Source organism: Dendrobates tinctorius, unplaced genomic scaffold (assembly GCF_039654945.1).
Source record: "Dendrobates tinctorius isolate UK_male_01 unplaced genomic scaffold, ASM3965494v1 ptg000224l, whole genome shotgun sequence".
NCBI classification, from domain to species: domain Eukaryota; kingdom Metazoa; phylum Chordata; class Amphibia; order Anura; family Dendrobatidae; genus Dendrobates; species Dendrobates tinctorius.
Window position 1 is genome coordinate 9,560,439 of NW_027361891.1, and position 17,575 is coordinate 9,578,013.

Here is a 17,575-nt window from a genome sequence, read left to right on the forward strand (position 1 = left end):
AAACTCGACCCTAAAAAAACAAAAGTCGCTCAACTCTACTAAAGAGCAATCAAGTTTATGTTAATCTGCATACACACATCTGCGTGAAATTTCCGAGTGCTCATGGTCCCCCCGAGTTGGGCTTCATTCAGACATTCATTGCGCGTACGTGTTGTATTCATTTTTCACAAATACAACTGGTACCCATTATAATCTATGGCGCTATTCACATGTGAGTTTTTTACGCAGATCATGTGTTCATGCAAAACATCTGGAGACATGTCCGTTGCAAATTAGATGACTACAGAGCAGAGGGTTAAATAATTAATACACAGGTTACATGAGTTTTTCTCACAAAAAGATGTATCAATTTGCGCCGCTCCCCCTGCTAACATGGTGATTGCAGATTGGGCGGTATTTTCATGGTGACAGATTCCCTTTACCGCGCTGCCTACATTTTTGGTGCACATAAAGTAAATGATCAGTATTCCTACTGTCAGTATTTTCTTACAAATACAGCTTATATTGCCTGACAACATTTAGTTTTGATCTTGTAGGTCAGGACGTACACAGAGCCTTGGATAATCCTATGGTGGATACGAGCATGTTGGAGGAATATATTAGCAGTGACTATGCATGTGGAACATTGTAAGTGATCATGTGTTTTCTTATCACTGTGTAGTCTATATACTCGTGTTTCTGTATGTATTCTATTGTGTTCATGGAGCCATTGTAAAACTTATATACAGCTCTGGCAAAAATTAAGAGACCACTGCACAGGTTTATAAAAATCAGCTTCTCTACATGTCTGACAGCTATTCCATTCCAGTGTCAGTTGAATTCCAACCAGTGTACACCTCATTCTACTTAATGTGCTTCTGATAAGGTGATCACCTGAACCAAATCTTATTTAATGAAGGAAAGTATAAAAAACCCTGCTGTGGTGTTCACAATCCTCTTGCAATAGGACAAGCTGGATGGCAAAACAAGTGCTAGTAATATCCCAAAAGTAATAGGAATTAAAATATAACTTTTAACCATGCCAAAGGAGTTGAAACGAAAAGTCTTGAGTGAGGAAAAGAAGTACTCGCTTCTGGTTTTACTAGCAGAGGGATACAGTGAGCATTATGTTGCGTCCAGCCTTAAAATTTGTAAGATGGCAGTCCATTACAACTAGGTAAAGCAGCAGACATTGGGGACAAGAAAGCTACAGACCAACAGAGGGTGAAAACGACTCTCCACTGACCGGGATGACCGTCATCTTAGTTGAATGTCACTCAGCAACCGCAGGATGACATCAAGTGACCTACAAAAGGAATGGCAGCTGGGGTGAAGCGCACGGCAAGAACAGTTCGTAACAGGCTCCTAGAGGCAGGGCTCAAGTCATGTAAAGCTAGAAAAAAGCCTTTCATTAATGAGAAGCAAATGAGAGCCAGGTTGCAGTTTGCCAAAGACCATAAGGATTGGACCATAGAGGACTGGAGTAAGGTAATCTTCCCTGATGAGTATAAATTTAAGCCTTGCCCAACACCTTGTCGTATAATGGTTAGACGAAGACCTGGAGAGGCGTACAAGGCACAGTGTCTTGCACCTACTGTGAAATTTGGTGGAGAATTGGTGATGATCTGGGGATGCTTCAGCAAGGCTGAAATTGGGCAGGTTAATCTTTGCGAAGGACGTATGAATCAAGCCAGATACAAGGTTATCCTGGAAAAACAGTTTGATTCCTTCTGCTCAGGCAATGTTCCCCAACTCTGAGGACTGGTTTTTCCAGCAGGACAATGGACAATGCCACACAGCTAGGTTAATCAATGTGTGGATGAAGGATCACCACATCAAATCCCTGTCATGGCCAGCCCAATCTCCAGACCTGAATCCCATTGAAAACCTCTGGAATGTAATCAAGATCAAGATAGATAGTCACAAGCCATCAAACAAAGAAGAAAAGCTTAAATTTTTGCACCAGGAGTGTCATAAGGTCACCCAAAAGCAGTGTGAAAGACTGGTGGAAAGCATGCCAAGACGCATGAAAGCTGTGATTAAAAATCATGGTTATTCCACAAAATATTGATTTCTGAACTCTTCCTGAGTTAAAACATTAGTATTGTTGTTTCTAAATGAATATGAACTTGTTTTCTTAGCATTATTTGAGGTCTGCAAGCGCTGCATGTTTTTTGTTATTTTGACCATTTCTCATTTTCTGAAAATAAATACAAAATTTGGTGCTTGGACATTTGAAGACATGTTGTCAATAGTTTATAGAATAAAAGAAGAATTCACATTTTACTCAAAAATATACTCATAAAGAGAAAAATCAAAGAAACTGAAAATTTTGCAGTGGTTTCTTAATTTTTGCCAGAGCTGTATATACTGCCTTTCTTTGTCTTAGTGCTCGTTACCGTGAGTGCTATCTGTGGTTTTCACAAACAGCACTCATACCCATGATATTCTATAGGACTGTGAACTTGTCGGTGACGTGCAATTTTGATCCGAGTGTCAGATCAAAATCATTGAAAAACATCGAACTCAGACGACATCGAAGTGTGGTCTGATTTTCACAGAAAGGCCAAATAGAGAGGGTGGAGAACCTTTTTTTCCCCGAGGAAAAACTGATGCTACTCTGATCAAAGTCTGATCGGAATAATCACTGTTTTTCTTGGAGGGAAACACATATCCTCGAAGAAAAGATTATTTTGTTACAATGAGCTAGAAAGCAGATTTATCTGAACTATTTAAATTGTGGGGAAAATTAGAACTGCTAATTACAACTAGATTTAGATACCTTATAAGTCACTTTGGGTAGATCTGCGCTCTAAAGATGGCTAAACTCATAAAAATATTATTGACAAGCATATTTATAGGATTTGTCAATGGGAATGGAAGAATAAGACACTGTAAGAGCTCTCTCACATGAGCGTATAACACGGCTGAGTGCTCCGTGATGTTTTATCCAATAGCATTTGGCCCAGCGTTATACTATGGGGCAGTGCAGATCTGTGACTTTTTTCTCATCCGGTCTCGTCATGAGAGAACAATAGCAGCATGCTGCGGGTTCATCTGACGATCAGATCATGTGTCTGTGGGTGCATGTGAAACATCAGACTGCACTCCGATGTCATCCGAGTGCAGTCCGACATCCACAGACAGAGACAATAGAGAAGATGGAGAAATTAAGTTACGATTCTCTCACGCGAGAATTGCAAAGTTTGAGACAAATGTTATTAGCATAATCGGACTGATTCTCTTGCATGAGAGAATCGACAGCCGTGTGACCCCGACCTTGGACAGAGGTGTTAGCTGATAATCTAAAATGGAAACAAAAGATCCAGCATGTCAAATTTCTTTAGGTGTCAAGGAAAAGAAGCCACGGTGCACCTTATATTTGTTCTTGGGACAAGGAATAAGGGAAATATTCTTTAACATGAGTGTATGGTAATTGGAGCTGATATTGCTAGCACCCCCAAGATCACTAAACCATAGTTCTGAGGTCCCCATTCTGGAGGAGAACGAATGTGATAACACTCTGCAGCTCCATTCAGTGGCTATGAGACTGATGGAGATTGCTGGGAGACAAATATTTACCATGACTAGTGTCATTTAAGCATTCATTAAAATGCTGAAGTACCTTAAATAGCCCTACTTTGAGAATTTTTCTTTATATGTTTTTGTATGAAAAAAAAAGTGCAACCTGCATTATTATCAGCACAGTTTTGTGTTTCATAGATAAGGTAAGAGGGCAACTAATTCAGAAACCATTCAGGCACCATGTATAAGTTATCATACCAGTCATAGACTTTAATGGGGATTTCCCACTAAATACATTTATTATCATCTATGTAGGGGGTATGAAATAAATATATGGTTGCTGGGATCTGATCACTAGGCCACCCCCCTCGATCCCAAGAACAGAGGTCTCAAGAGTCTCTGTATGAATGGAGCAATAGTGCCCATACATGACCGTCATTATTTCCAGCAATGAGACCCCCCCCCACCCAGCGATCATACAGTTGGCACTTATTTGTGGAGAAGGAATAAATATAAGATAGATCATTTAGGAAACTAAAATGATCCATTTTGAGTTTCTTCCCATAAATTGTAAGAAAAATATTTTCCTGAAAAGCCAGGTACTTTTATGGCTTTTCTTACATTTTATTGCTCTGAACTATGTACATTGCTTTTATCCTATCTTTCATGTATATTTCTGAGAACTTTGAAGTTAATGACAGTTATCTGATGTAAAACCCACACACTGATCAGCAGGTAATTGTAATGGGAGAACATTCTTAGTAGGTTTAGAAAAACTGAATTACAAACCCCATAATCACAGAAGGTGACTTTGGAGCAACTATCAGATATTGGAAAACATTCCAGAAATCATTTAGTAGGGTACAGGACATGGCGTAATGTAATAAGGAAAGGCAGTAACAAGTCTACATATATGTACTATTTGTTTATTTTCTACGGTTGCAGCTACCTGATCCAATTAGCAGATTTTGTGTAATGAGTTATTCAATCATAATCTTATTCTCTACTATAAACCAGATTACCAGACTCCCCACCTGATTCTGGATCAGAGCCATGTTCACCCCCACAAATCAATGGTAAGTAAGATCTAATATTACTAGTGAAGCATTCACATTCTAATTACTAAGGAGAATAGTCAAAGCCAACAATTATATGCCATAATATAAGAGTAGAGACCTTGATTCCAGTGACGTAACACTTATTGGGCTGTGTGATATATTTTTGATAAACAACAATTTCAGTGGTATCTAGTCCTCCAAAAAATTGTTCAAAATTTATTTGGTATTATATTGCTTATCCATAGAGTATTGCATATTTTTGAGTACATTTTGTTTTTATATAACCATCCAAACAATTTGTCAATCTTTTTTGGTATTATATTGCTCATCCATATAGTATTATGTGTTCTTGGATACATTTCAGTGGTATACATAACACTAACACTACAAAAAAGCAGTGAGAAATTTGCCTGGATTCAATCACTCATCCACACAGTTTTATGTGATTTCTGTTACATTTCAGTGTTATATAAAACTAAAAAATTTTTTTTTATTGATTCAATCACTGATCCAATCACTGATCCATATGGTATAGCATCAGTTCTGTTACATTTTGGTGTTATATAACAATTTAAAAAACTTCCAAAACTTTTTATGGATTCAACGATTCATCCATACACTGTAATGCAGTTCTTGTTACATTTCGCTGCATTATTAACCTCACAAAATATCTTTCAAAACTTTTTATGAATTCAAGGATACATCTATACACTGTAACACAGTTCTTGTTACATTTTGCTGGTATAAAAAAAAGCTTCCAAAAATGTTTATGGATTAAGTGATTTATGCATACAGTTTCACATGCTTTGTGTAAAACTATGGTGAGTTAAAAAATGCTTGGCCTGGTACTGTTCACAAAATATTTTTGTGATAAAAAATTGGCTATTGTCTTAAATACTGTAGAACATGCTTTGTGTGACATTTCGCTGGTTTAAAATAAAAAACAAAATTGGCTTGCTACAGGTATACTTTTTTAAATGAGGTCATGCAGTTGTTTACCTTCAAGGGTGTATGGATGTCCCTGCTTGTATTTTTTGGCAGGAACTTTTGTGAGTGGAGGAGAACCAGAACTATACTTTGCTCACAATACTTGAATGAGGTACTACACTTAGTTCATGTAATTTATGAGTCTAGGAGAACCAGTACATGACAATTTGAACAGAATGTGTATGAAGCCCTCCTTTATCTCTAATACAGCGTGCTTCTCAGTCTCTCTTACATCACATTTTTAGCAGTTCTTGCTTCCTTCATAAATTATACTGAAATTTCCATTTTTTTATTTCAATTTTGGTTTATTTATTTTTTTTAAACTCCTTTTAACAATGTTGCCTTATAAAGAAGTAATTATACAGGAAAGAATGTTTCTTAGCATTTTTTTTTTACTGTAAACTACAATTTCTTGTCAATTTTGAATGTTTTTTGTCAGTCCTTAAAGTGGAGTAAAAGTGTGACACCATTGTTCTCAGCAGCGATATGGGAGTCAGAGATGCTTCCAGGGGTCTTCCCCATCCTGTTCTCTTTCCATCCAGTGCTTTTTCCATCCATTTCAACATTTTCACTGCCCCCCAGACCGCTTTGTAGGATCTGCAGGAAAAATGTCCCAATTTCATATCGTCTCCCATTATACTCGTTCCTCGAAATGAGCATTTGAGTATTAGGAATTGCTTGGTTCGAGTGACGAGCATCCGAGCATTTTAGTGCTCGCTCGTCTTTATTCTTCACTTTTTTGAATAAGTCCTTTTTGTTGTGAGTGAATGTGAACAGTGTTAGTTGCATTAAGAGTCTTATGCTCCATACAATCCATGGGGTTCATAGAGTTAGTCATGATGAATCAATATATACTGTACCAGGGTTTCTGAATCTGCTGGAACCCTGTGGATGTCCAGTCTTGGTACCAATTATCAAAAACTTACTCAAAATGAAAACTTTTATTCATTTACTCTTTCAAAACATTAAAATCAGCCCCGAAGTAGTCAAGTATGTTGCTAAACCAAAAGTTGCTGTAGTTAAAGAAAGGCTGATGACTTTTGTAAAAGCAGCCTCTCACAGTTTGAGAATCGCTGACCCTCTAAGAACTCAAAGAAGCAGCAGAAACCTGCGCCATACCTAGACCAATACTTTTAAAGTAAAAAAACATTAAATGATCATTTTCAGTCTTCAAATAAAGAATGTTTCACTAACAATGTAACTGGAGAATTTAATATGGAGATGAAATAGAAAGTATACTGCAGAACATTTATTATGCAATAATTAGGCCTTATTTATGAGAGATGGCAGAACCCCGTTATGACTTCTGTTTCATGAATTGTTTACTACATTACATGGCCAATCTTGCACCTATTACATAAGACACTTACACAAAACAAACTCTAATTCATTTTGTTAATAAATAACCAGGACCAGAGTTCAATTCTCTACATAGTTTTTTGTGATGCTTTTTTACTGGATGACCTTATTTTATGGACCTTACTGCTAGTATAAATCATTGCCACTTGTTGACTTCAAAAGCGGGGCTACGATCTTGATAATTCTCTACTTATTAAAAGGAACAGTGGTGTACTGCTGATGGTGGCAGACCACATGGCCTCTATGAGTTAAAGGGGGTTTTACACTAAGCAATATCGCTAGCAATATCGCTAAATCGTCACTGGTTTTGTGACGTTATAGCGATATCGCTATGTGTGATACTTACCAGCGACCGGCTCCCCCGCTGCTCATCGCTGATCGCGCGAGAATGTCCGGCTCCATTTCTCGTCGGGCGCTTCCTGCTGAGACTTCCTGCTGTGACGTCCAGCGACGCGTGGAGGCAGGAGGACGCAGGATCGCTGTGTGTGAATGGTAAGTATCGTGCGCTGCGTCGCTGCTGCATCGCTGTGAGATCTTTCTGTATGAAAGCTCACTAGCGATCATTTAGCGATGCACCAGCGATCCTGACCGGGTCGGATCGCTGGTTGGATCGCTGGTGCATCGCTAAATGTAAAAGGGCCTTAAGGTTGGGCCCCTCGTCTGGCTTTGACGGTATCTAATTCCTCATCATAGGGAGGCTGTGAGGAACATATTGTTTGGGCTGTGGAAGTCATCATACTGTGTGGGGAGCTATGGAAGCTAACATACTGTCATATAGTGTGTGGGCTGTGGGAGGCCATCATGTTGTGTGGGGGATGTCATACTATGTGGGGTGTTATGAGAATCATCACACTGTATGGAAGGTTGTAAGGGACATCAAACTGTGTGTGGGGTACTGGGGGCACCATCATACTGTGTGTGGATGCCTGAGGGAGGCATCATATTGTATGTGAGGTCCATCATACTGTGTGTGGGCTGCTATGTGGGACATTATAATGTGTGTGGGCTGCTATATGGGACATTATAATGTGTGTGGGCTGCTATGTGGGACATCCTAATGTGTGTGAGGAACTGTGGAAGCCATCATACTGTTTGTGTGTGGGGGGGGGCTGTGGGGACCATCATACTGAACCTGTCATTAGATTCATACTAACTAGATTATGGCCAGCATGAATCAGAGCCTGGATGCGCAAATATAGCTAGGTATTGTAATGCTGCTGCAGTGCAGTATAGCGCAACCTCCACCAGGGGATGTTGGTGAGGGAAGAGAGGTTGCGCACACAGCGTAGCACCACTGAGCAGCAGCACAAGCGCCACCTGGTGGCGAAAGAGTAGTCAGACGAGCCGAGTCATAAACAGCCAGGAATAGAAGTACTAGAGGTCACAGCAATACACATGGTCAAATACAAGCCAGAAGTCAGAGCCAGATGAGAGTAGAGATAACCGAGACGTGAGACAGTCAACCTGGTCAGAAGACAAGACGGGTCACATACCAAGAGGTCCAAACACAGGAAGCGAACACTAAGAAAAGCAGGGTAGCAGGAAAAGGAAGTCATGAGAACAGAGTAAATGGGCAGAGGACAAAACATGGTATCAAGGGGTCAGCTGCTCTAGCCTGGGAGCATGAACGATCACTGACATTCAGGCCACAGCAGACTAAAATAGCCACACAGAACCTAAAATGAGGCAGAGAAGGTTAACAAACCCCTGCCTGAAACATGACAGGTATTATTTTAATCTGAAATGCAGCAATATTAAAGAGAAAACCAGCAGGAGACTATAGGTAGAAACCTGTCTATTGCAATCCCCAGGTGGTTTTTCCCTAGCCAACTCCAGATGATTGACAGGTCTCTCTCACGTGTCTACATAAGAGACCTGTCAATCACCTGGAGCAATGCAGGGAGAAACTGGCTGGGAATTGCCCCATACTAATCAGGTCTCTACTATCCCCCAGCAGCCTTTTTAGTCCATGTCCTCTCTGAAATGTCAGAATGTTTCAGAGAAAAACATACCTGGCTGAAATTCTGCAGCCATGACAATTCTAATGAAGAATGCCTAGGGAAGACTGCTTCCAAAAATATCAAAATCATCAAAAAAAGAAAAAGAAGCATTGTCTAAAATGTAACAAATTTTATTAGACATTTAGGTGAAATATAAAGGTCACAAAGATAAAAAAGTGTAGACACTATGGCAATACAAGCTTGACCCTATCAGTAAGGTGCAAAAAATGGTAGAAAAAAGTGCCTATGAAGCAGACATCTGCTAAAGTTCATATAACATACACGGGAGTGGACATACAAGGGGTTAAAAAATATATAACCTCCTATTAGGCGTCCAAATTTCTAGAGAACCATCCATTATAATCAATTGAAACATTAATGCCAGAGTACATAAAACAGCATCATAAAAGTAAGGTATGATACATAGATAAATCAGTGCAAAAAGTATGCAAGGAGTGCAGTTAGTTAATAGAGGTATAGACTATCCGCAAGTGCAGGGTAGTTGGTAAGCCCAGAGTATAGGCAAAAAATGCCGGTGTCTCATATGAAAGTTATGCCGCTCATGATGTAGAAAGGCAGGTAGGTGGGTAGTAGCACATTACCTTAGGGTACAGGCATGTTCTGATTCTGCCTGTGATGCAGCTAGGCATTGATTCTCACTGCCTGTGATTGGCAGCATGTCTCTAATGACAGGTTCCCCTTAATAAAAATGGACATCAGAGGTATAAGGATCTCAAAATCTCCTCAGCATGTTGTTCTATTTCAGGTCGAATCCACCCTACTTCCTGGCCTAATGGACTACAACCCTCAATTTCCACAAATTCTTCAGGATCCTGCAGATACATGGAGCAATCACCAAACCCTGGTGTCCATTCCCTTCCCGCTTCACAGAACACTTGTATGAAAGCGAACAGCCAAGGATTAGCTTGGAATGAATCTTCTTCACCATCTTGCGTGGAATATAACTATCCATATATTCAGCAGAGCGTCTCTCCCAGCAACAGGTAGCATTAAGCCACTATAGTGTGATTCTTATGCTTGATGATCAGTACTGACTCAGAATCCCAAACATCTCATCTAGGATATAGTTAATTCTGTGATGTAAATTGTGCAGATAGATGTGTGTAATTGTTTTATTTAAATAGAGCTAAATCATTGTCTAATTACATTTATTTTAATTGTTTTAAAATGACTGAAACTTTGCATGACCGGACACCACAGTTTTATAGCTCTGTGCTTATTGTCTGCCTATAGAGCATTCATTGTGTACATGCAGGAAACAGTCAGATTAGTTTTTTTCCCACTAGATGGCACTGTAGTAATAGGCCTCATTGTTTTCCTTAAAATGCCCTCTAGCAAGTTTTTGGCTTGCCACATTTTACCACAGAGCTGCAGAAATTGATAGGCAAGTAATTGGCACAAGTAACACTCCATCTACAAACCTAGAGCAGATTTCTCTTTTATAAAACTCCTATCAAAACTAAAGAAAGATTTCCTTTTAGATTGTGAGGAAATGACTAAACCATTTCCAACTGACCTCATTTTTTTCTTCTCATGTTGTACTAAATATTTAACTGCAGGAGATGTGGGATATTAGGGGTAGTAGTCCGGTGGCTCTGACGGGACGATGTGGGATATTAGTTGTAGTAGTCCGGTGGCTCTGGCTGACGGGATGATGTGGGATATTAGGGGTAGTAATCCGGTAGGTCTGGCTGACGGGATGATGTGGGATATTAGGGGTAGTAGTCCGGTGGCTCTGGCTGACGGGATGATGTGGGATATTAGGGGTAGTAGTCTGGTAGCTCTGGCTGACGGGATGATGTGAGATATTAGGGGTAGTAGTCCAGTGGCTCTGGCTGACGGGATGATGTGAGATATTAGGGGTAGTAGTCCAGTGGCTCTGACTGACGGGATGATGTGGGATATTATGGGTAGTAGTCTGGTAGCTCTGGCTGACGGGATGATGTGAGATATTAGGGGTAGTAGTCCGGTGGCTCTGGCTGACGGGATGATGTGGGATGTTATGGGTAGTAGTCTGGTAGCTCTGGCTGATGGGATGATGTGAGATATTAGGGGTAGTAGTCCAGTGGCTCTGGCTGACGGGATGATGTGGGATATTATGGGTAGTAGTCTGGTAGCTCTGGCTGATGAGATGCTGTGAGATATTAGGGGTAGTAGTCCAGTGGCTCTGGCTGATGGGATGATGTAGGATATTAGGGGTAGTAGTCCGGTAGCTCTGGCTGACGGGATGATGTGGGATATTATAGTGAATGTGGCTATGTGGAGAGGGCGGGGCTATACACTCAGCTTTACATATGTAGATATAATTATTATAATTTGTTATGACTAACCGTAGTTAGTTACTATGCCCGGGCAGTGCCGGGCTCTTCAGCTAGTAACAAAATAAAGTTCAATCACCTCTTCTTTCCTGTAGCAATCCAGTGTAGAAGTTACTGACCAGCATTCCCCCTGGGTCTTTATTTACAAGCGGCAGATACGTGGCTGCTGCAGCTTTCAAGTTCCATATTACAGATACCATGGCTCCTATCACTGAGCAATGATGCCAATAATATGGCACGTGACCACTGAGGCAACTGACTGGCTAGTACCGACCACTTGTAAGATGTTACGTTATCACGTATGCTGTGGTTTCAAATTCTTCTCACAGGCTACAGTGGCTTGCAAAAGTACTCACCCCCTTGGCTTTTTACCTATTTTGTTACATCACAACCTCTGTTTAAATATTTTTGTAATCCGATTTGTGTGTGATGTATCAGGACTAAATACCATAGTCTAAGTTGGTGAAGTGAGAAAAATATAGGCATAAACTAAATTTATGGTATCACATAACTTAGCAGTGGCATATGCACATGTATTCACCCCTTTTGCTATGATAACCCTGAAACTTTCTGGTGAAAGCGATTACCTTCATAAGCCATGCTTAGTGAAAGGAAGTCTACCTATGTGCCATCTAAGGCCTCTTTCACACTTCCGTGTCTCCAGTACATGAGGTGACAGTTTTCACACATACCGGAGAAACATAATCACGTAGACTCATTCAAATGAATGGGTCTGTGCACATGTCAGTGTGTTTCCATGGACCGTGTGTCCGTGGGCAAAACATGCTGACATGTCCAATTTTGCCGTCAGCACGGACGGCAAAACGTCCCGCACACGGAGAACACACATTGATGTCCTCCATGTGACACGCATCGGCACTGGGGAACAAGTGCTACAGTAAGCACTGTTCCCCCGGCGGCAGGTGATGAAGACGGCTCTCATCATTCTCCCCTGCTTTGCCAGCGGGCAGAGGAGAATGATGAGCGTTATATTAAAGTCCGAACGACAGCAGGTGGAGGCTTTTGGGACTCTTACCCCAATCATCTGACACCTGCTGCCGCTAATAACAGTGACAGTAGGTGTGGATGATCGGGGTATTCCACAGCCCCCACCTGCTGTTGTTTGGACTTTAATATAACGCTCATTATTCTCCTTTGCTTGTTGGCATAGCAGGGGAGAATGATGAGAGCCGGCTTCAGCAACTATTGCCGGGAACAGCGCTTACTGTAGCGCTTCTTCCCTGGTGGCTGTCCGTGTGGTACTGATGCGACACACGGGTGGCTCACGGTTGCCACTCATGTTTCACACGCAGTACACTCACGAACACACGGACATCTCTGGTACCGGGTTTTCTGGTACCAGAAATAAATAGATGTGTGAAAGAGGCCTAAGTCTCACATGGTCTGTCAGTATCTACACACGGCCGCCATCAGGGCATTCCTGCCTTCACTGCTGTATGGGGCCCAGGGGAGAGCGAATGCCTACACTGCAGGAACAGCGCTGGCATGGGAGGTGAGCCTAAGATTTATTATTTTATCTGGGCCAAGCGAGAGGTATGAGAAACGGATCTCCAAGTAATGGACAACTTCTATAAAGCTCAAACAGCACAAAAAATATTTTATCAGTTAGTAACAGCTAAGACAAATAAACGAAACCTATCCTCTGAAATATGGAAATCTGTGGCAGATTTATCAATATAGTCTAATTCTTTAGCCATGTTCTCAAAGTAGGGTAAATGCTGCATTTTTTTGTGTGCGGAAAGTCTGCTATATTTGACTTTCTTTAAACATAATAGTCCTTGACCTCATCAAAGGGTCACAATGAAAACAATTATATATATATATATATATATATATATATATATATATATATATATATATATATATATATTGACTTTCGAAGCAAAGTGGAGATGGCCACTGTGCTCTGAAAATGATGTTGAGCTGTGAGGTGTTTAGTGTTTCTCTGGGTAGCCTGAAAAAACACATGTAAAAAATGCAGTTGCGATTTTAAGCTCAGAATTGTAGCTTTTCTGTACTAAAATAAAACACAATAAAAATGTTGCCTCAAATCTGCACTCACAATAAGTTAAATATGGGGAAAAATGCTTAAAAAAAGCACTAATTAGAGAAGATTGTTACTGTGTATTATTGTGTATTATGATGTGGAATACTGCAGAAAACGTGGGTAAAATGGCAGAGAAAATGCAAAGTTTTTCGCTATGTGTGAATATGGCCTTAAACAGTACATATGTATACTGGACAGTCTTAAAATATATAGTATCATAGATAAGCAGAGTGTAAAATCTAAATAAAGTGCTGTTTATATGTGCATAAAATAGTAATGCAGTGGCAGAACATAATGTAGTGTCTGTGAACCAGCCCTACAAATCCAACTATATTGGGTTACATATGGCAGCATATATGTATGTTAAGTTTGCTAACATAAAATGTGTGAATAGCAGATCTGCAATCTCTTGCTAAGTCTCATTTATATGCAAAATAGCATTCGTTTTACAGCCACAAAAATGGACCTAGAGTGGTGTGAGGAAACCGACATTAGTTCTCGTCAGTTTGGTCGAAATGAACTGGGCTTGAGTAGATCCACACACCAGAATGTGACCCCCTTATGATTATAGACATAGCCTTGTTAACCTGGTGTAAATGTCCTACTTTCACAATTAACATCAGTGTAACTTTGCCATCAAGGTCTTCATTTTCTTCATCTAAGAAGAGAAAGCATGTACACTTGGAAGAAAGAGAGAACTGGTCACAGACCTGGAGTATGGACACAAGACAAAGTAATTATATAAATTCTGACTATTCATTCAGTCGTGTACAACCCTTGGATACTCTATAGACTGTATCTTGCCTTGCTTCCTTGTTTTCACAACTTCTTATTGAATCCATTCGACAGGTCTTTGGTCTCACAGACCATTCCGAGTAGCATTTCCCTTTTTCATGAATCTGCCCTATCACATAATAATAATAATAATAATAATATACTGTATGTGTGTATATGTGTATATATATATATATATATATATATATATATATATATATATATATATACTGTGTTTGTGTATGTGTGTATATATATTTATATATATATACACATATATACATATATCTCCTTGGTCAAACTTACTGTTATTGTGATCAGTTAAGTAGGTTGAAGATGATATAATCTCTAAAAGGTCCAAAGCTAAAGATGGCACATTTCCTTTGCATTTTAATTTAAAAAATATATATATTTTCATCTTTTACATTTTAAGAATTTCAAAAAGTAAAATGGGAGGATGAAAAAGTTTGGGCGCCATGCATGGTGAGTACCTAGTATCACCCTCTTTTGAAAGAATCACAGCTTATCAACGCTTTTTGTAGCCAGACAAGAGTCTTTCAATTCTTGTTTGAGGGATTTGGAAAATTCTTCCAGTTCTGTGAGATTCCTGGGTCATCTTGCGTGCTCTGCTATTTTGAGGTCTAGCCACAAATTTTCAAAGATGATCAGATCAGGGGACTGTGAGGGCCATTGTAAAACCTCCAGCTTTCGTCTTTTGAGGTAGTCTATTGTGGATTTGGACATGTGTTTAGGATCATTATCCATTTGTAGAAACCATCCACTTTTCAACTTCAGCTTTTTTAACAGATATGAACTACATAAATATGGTTAAAAAGTAACACAGAACGAGTATAAACCCTAAAAATAATTTTTATTTATTTATCTTCACAAAGGAATACATTAAAATATAAGGACAATGCTAATGAAGATTAAAAAACAAAATAAAATGAAGAGGGACGCTAAACTAATATCCAAACAGGACACATATTGTAGTGACTGGTAACAACCTGAAGCTGCTTTACTGACTACTTATATACATTCACCTTTCTCTGTGCCTAGCTAAGCTTCAATTCATCCTACTCATGTATAAGAAAAAACAGCATTAAGATCACACTTACATTAATAAATAGGAGAAAGCATCCCCGTCGCCCCAACGCACGTTTCTTCTTTGTAACTTCTTCAGGAGCCTTTCTTTGTTATTCATAGTTTTTTTTACAGATAGTTTTACATCAAGAATTTGTTGAAATTTCATTGAATCCATTCTTTACCCACGAAATGTTCCCCATCCCTTTTGGCTGGGTCTCAATCCCAAAGCATGATTGATCCACCTCCATGCTTAATGGTTGATGAGATGTTTTTTTCCTGAAATTCTGTACAAAAAAATTATTTTTTTTCTCCACACATACTTTTGATCATTGTTGTCTACTGATCAAACCTTACTGGTCCATAGGATTTATTTTCAAAATGCATCAGACTTGTTTAGATGTTCTTTTGCTTACTTCTGACACAGAATTTTATGGTGAAGACACAGTAGAGGTTTTCTTCTGATGACTCTTCCATGAAAGCCATATTTGTGCAGGTGTCTCTGAACAGTAGAACAATGTACAGTTGTGGCCAAAAGTATTGACACCCCTGCAATTCTGTCAGATAATACTCAGTTTCTTCCTGAAAATGATTGCAAACACAAATTCTTTGGTATTATTATCTTCATTTAATTTGTCTTAAATGAAAAAACACAAAAGAGAATGAAGCAAAAAGCAAAACATTGATCATTTCACACAAAACTCCAAAAATGGGCCAGACAAAAGTATTGCCACCCTCAGCCTAATACTTGGTTGCACAACCTTTAGTCAAAATAACTGCGACCAACCGCTTCCGGTAACCATCAATGAGTTTCTTACAATGCTCTGCTGGAATTTTAGACCATTCTTCTTTGGCAAACTGCTCCAGGTCCCTGATATTAGAAGGGTGCCTTCTCCAAACTGCCATTTTTAGATCTCTCCACAGGTGTTCTATGGGATTCAGGTCTGGACTCATTGCTGGCCACCTTAGAAGTCTCCAGTGCTTTCTCTCAAACCATTTTCTAGTGCTTTTTGAAGTGTGTTTTGGGTCATTGTCCTGCTGGAAGACCCATGACCTCTGAGGGAGACCCAGCTTTCTCACACTGGGCCCTACATTATGCTGCAAAGTTTGTTGGTAGTCTTCAGACTTCATAATGCCATGCACACAGTCAAGCAGTCTAGTGCCAGAGGCAGCAAAGCAACCCCAAAACATCAGGGAACCTCCGCCATGTTTGACTTTAGGGACCGTGTTCTTTTCTTTGAATGCCTCTTTTTTTTCTCCTGTAAACTCTATGTTGATGCCTTTGCCCAAAAAGCTCTACTTTTGTCTCATCTGACCAGAGGACATTCTTCCAAAACGTTTTAGGCTTTTTCCGGTAAGTTTTCGCAAACTCCAGCCTGGCTTTTTTATGTCTCGGGGTAAGAAGTGGGGTCTTCCTGGGTCTCCTACCATACAGTCCCTTTTCATTCAGATGCTGACGGATAGTACGGGTTGACAGTGTTGTACCCTCGGACTGCAGGGCAGCTTGAACTTGTTTGGATGTTAGTCGAGGTTCTTTATCCAACATCCGCACAATCTTGCGTTGAAATCTCTTGTCAATTTTTCTTTTCTGTCCACATCTAGGGAGGTTTGCCACAGTGCCATGGGCTTTCAACTTCTTGATGACACTGCGCACGGTAGACACAGGAACATTCAGGTCTTTGGAGATGAACTTGTAGCCTTGAGATTGCTCATGCTTCCTCTCAATTTGGTTTCTCAAGTCCTCAGACAGTGCTTTGGTCTTCTTTCTTTTCTCCATGCTCAATATGGTACACACAAGGACACAGGACAGAGGTTGAGTCAACTTTAATCCATGTCAACTGGCTGCGGGTGTGATTTAGTTATTGCCAACACCTGTTAGGTGCCACAGGTAAGTTACAGGTGCTCTTAATTACACAAATTAGAGAAGCATCACATGATTTTTCGAACAGTGCCAATACTTTTGTCCACCCTCTTTTTATGTTTGGTGTGGAATTATATCCAATTTGGCTTTAGGATAATTCATTTTGTGTTTTTTCATTTAAGACAAATTAAATGAAGATAATAATACCAAAGAATTTGTGCTTGCAATCATTTTCAGGAAGAAACTGAGTATTATCTGACAGAATTGCAGGGATATCAATACTTTTGGCCACAACTGTATCAAATTTCCAGAGTCTGCTAAATCTTTTTGAATGTCTTTTGCATTCTAGCAGGGGTTCTGATTTGTCTCTCTAGCAATCCTACAGGCAGCTCTCACTGAAATTTTGCTTGGTCTTACAGACCTTATCTTGTCCTCCACTGTTCCTGTTAACTGCAATTTCTTAATTACATTTCGAACTGAAGAAAGGGCAGCTTGAAAATGCTTTGCTATCTTCCTATAGCCTTCTCCTGCTTTGTTGGCTT

General features: G+C 39.8%; 1 protein-coding gene across 5 annotated transcripts in view; it reads left to right on the forward strand.

Annotated features, from left to right (window-relative positions):
* The window catches only part of MYRFL (myelin regulatory factor like), a 266,624-nt gene that overhangs the window by 55,099 nt on the left and 193,950 nt on the right, over positions 1–17,575 (forward strand). For 4 of the 5 annotated variants that reach the window (XM_073555517.1, XM_073555518.1, XM_073555519.1 and 1 more), the window contains exons 2-5: positions 537–627; positions 4,522–4,580; positions 9,675–9,912; positions 13,957–14,048. In XM_073555517.1, coding sequence (XP_073411618.1) covers positions 537–627; positions 4,522–4,580; positions 9,675–9,912; positions 13,957–14,048 — 480 coding nt within the window. The remainder of the gene's footprint in view (positions 1–536; positions 628–4,521; positions 4,581–9,674; positions 9,913–13,956; positions 14,049–17,575) is intronic. The other variant, XM_073555521.1, reaches the window with a different exon arrangement.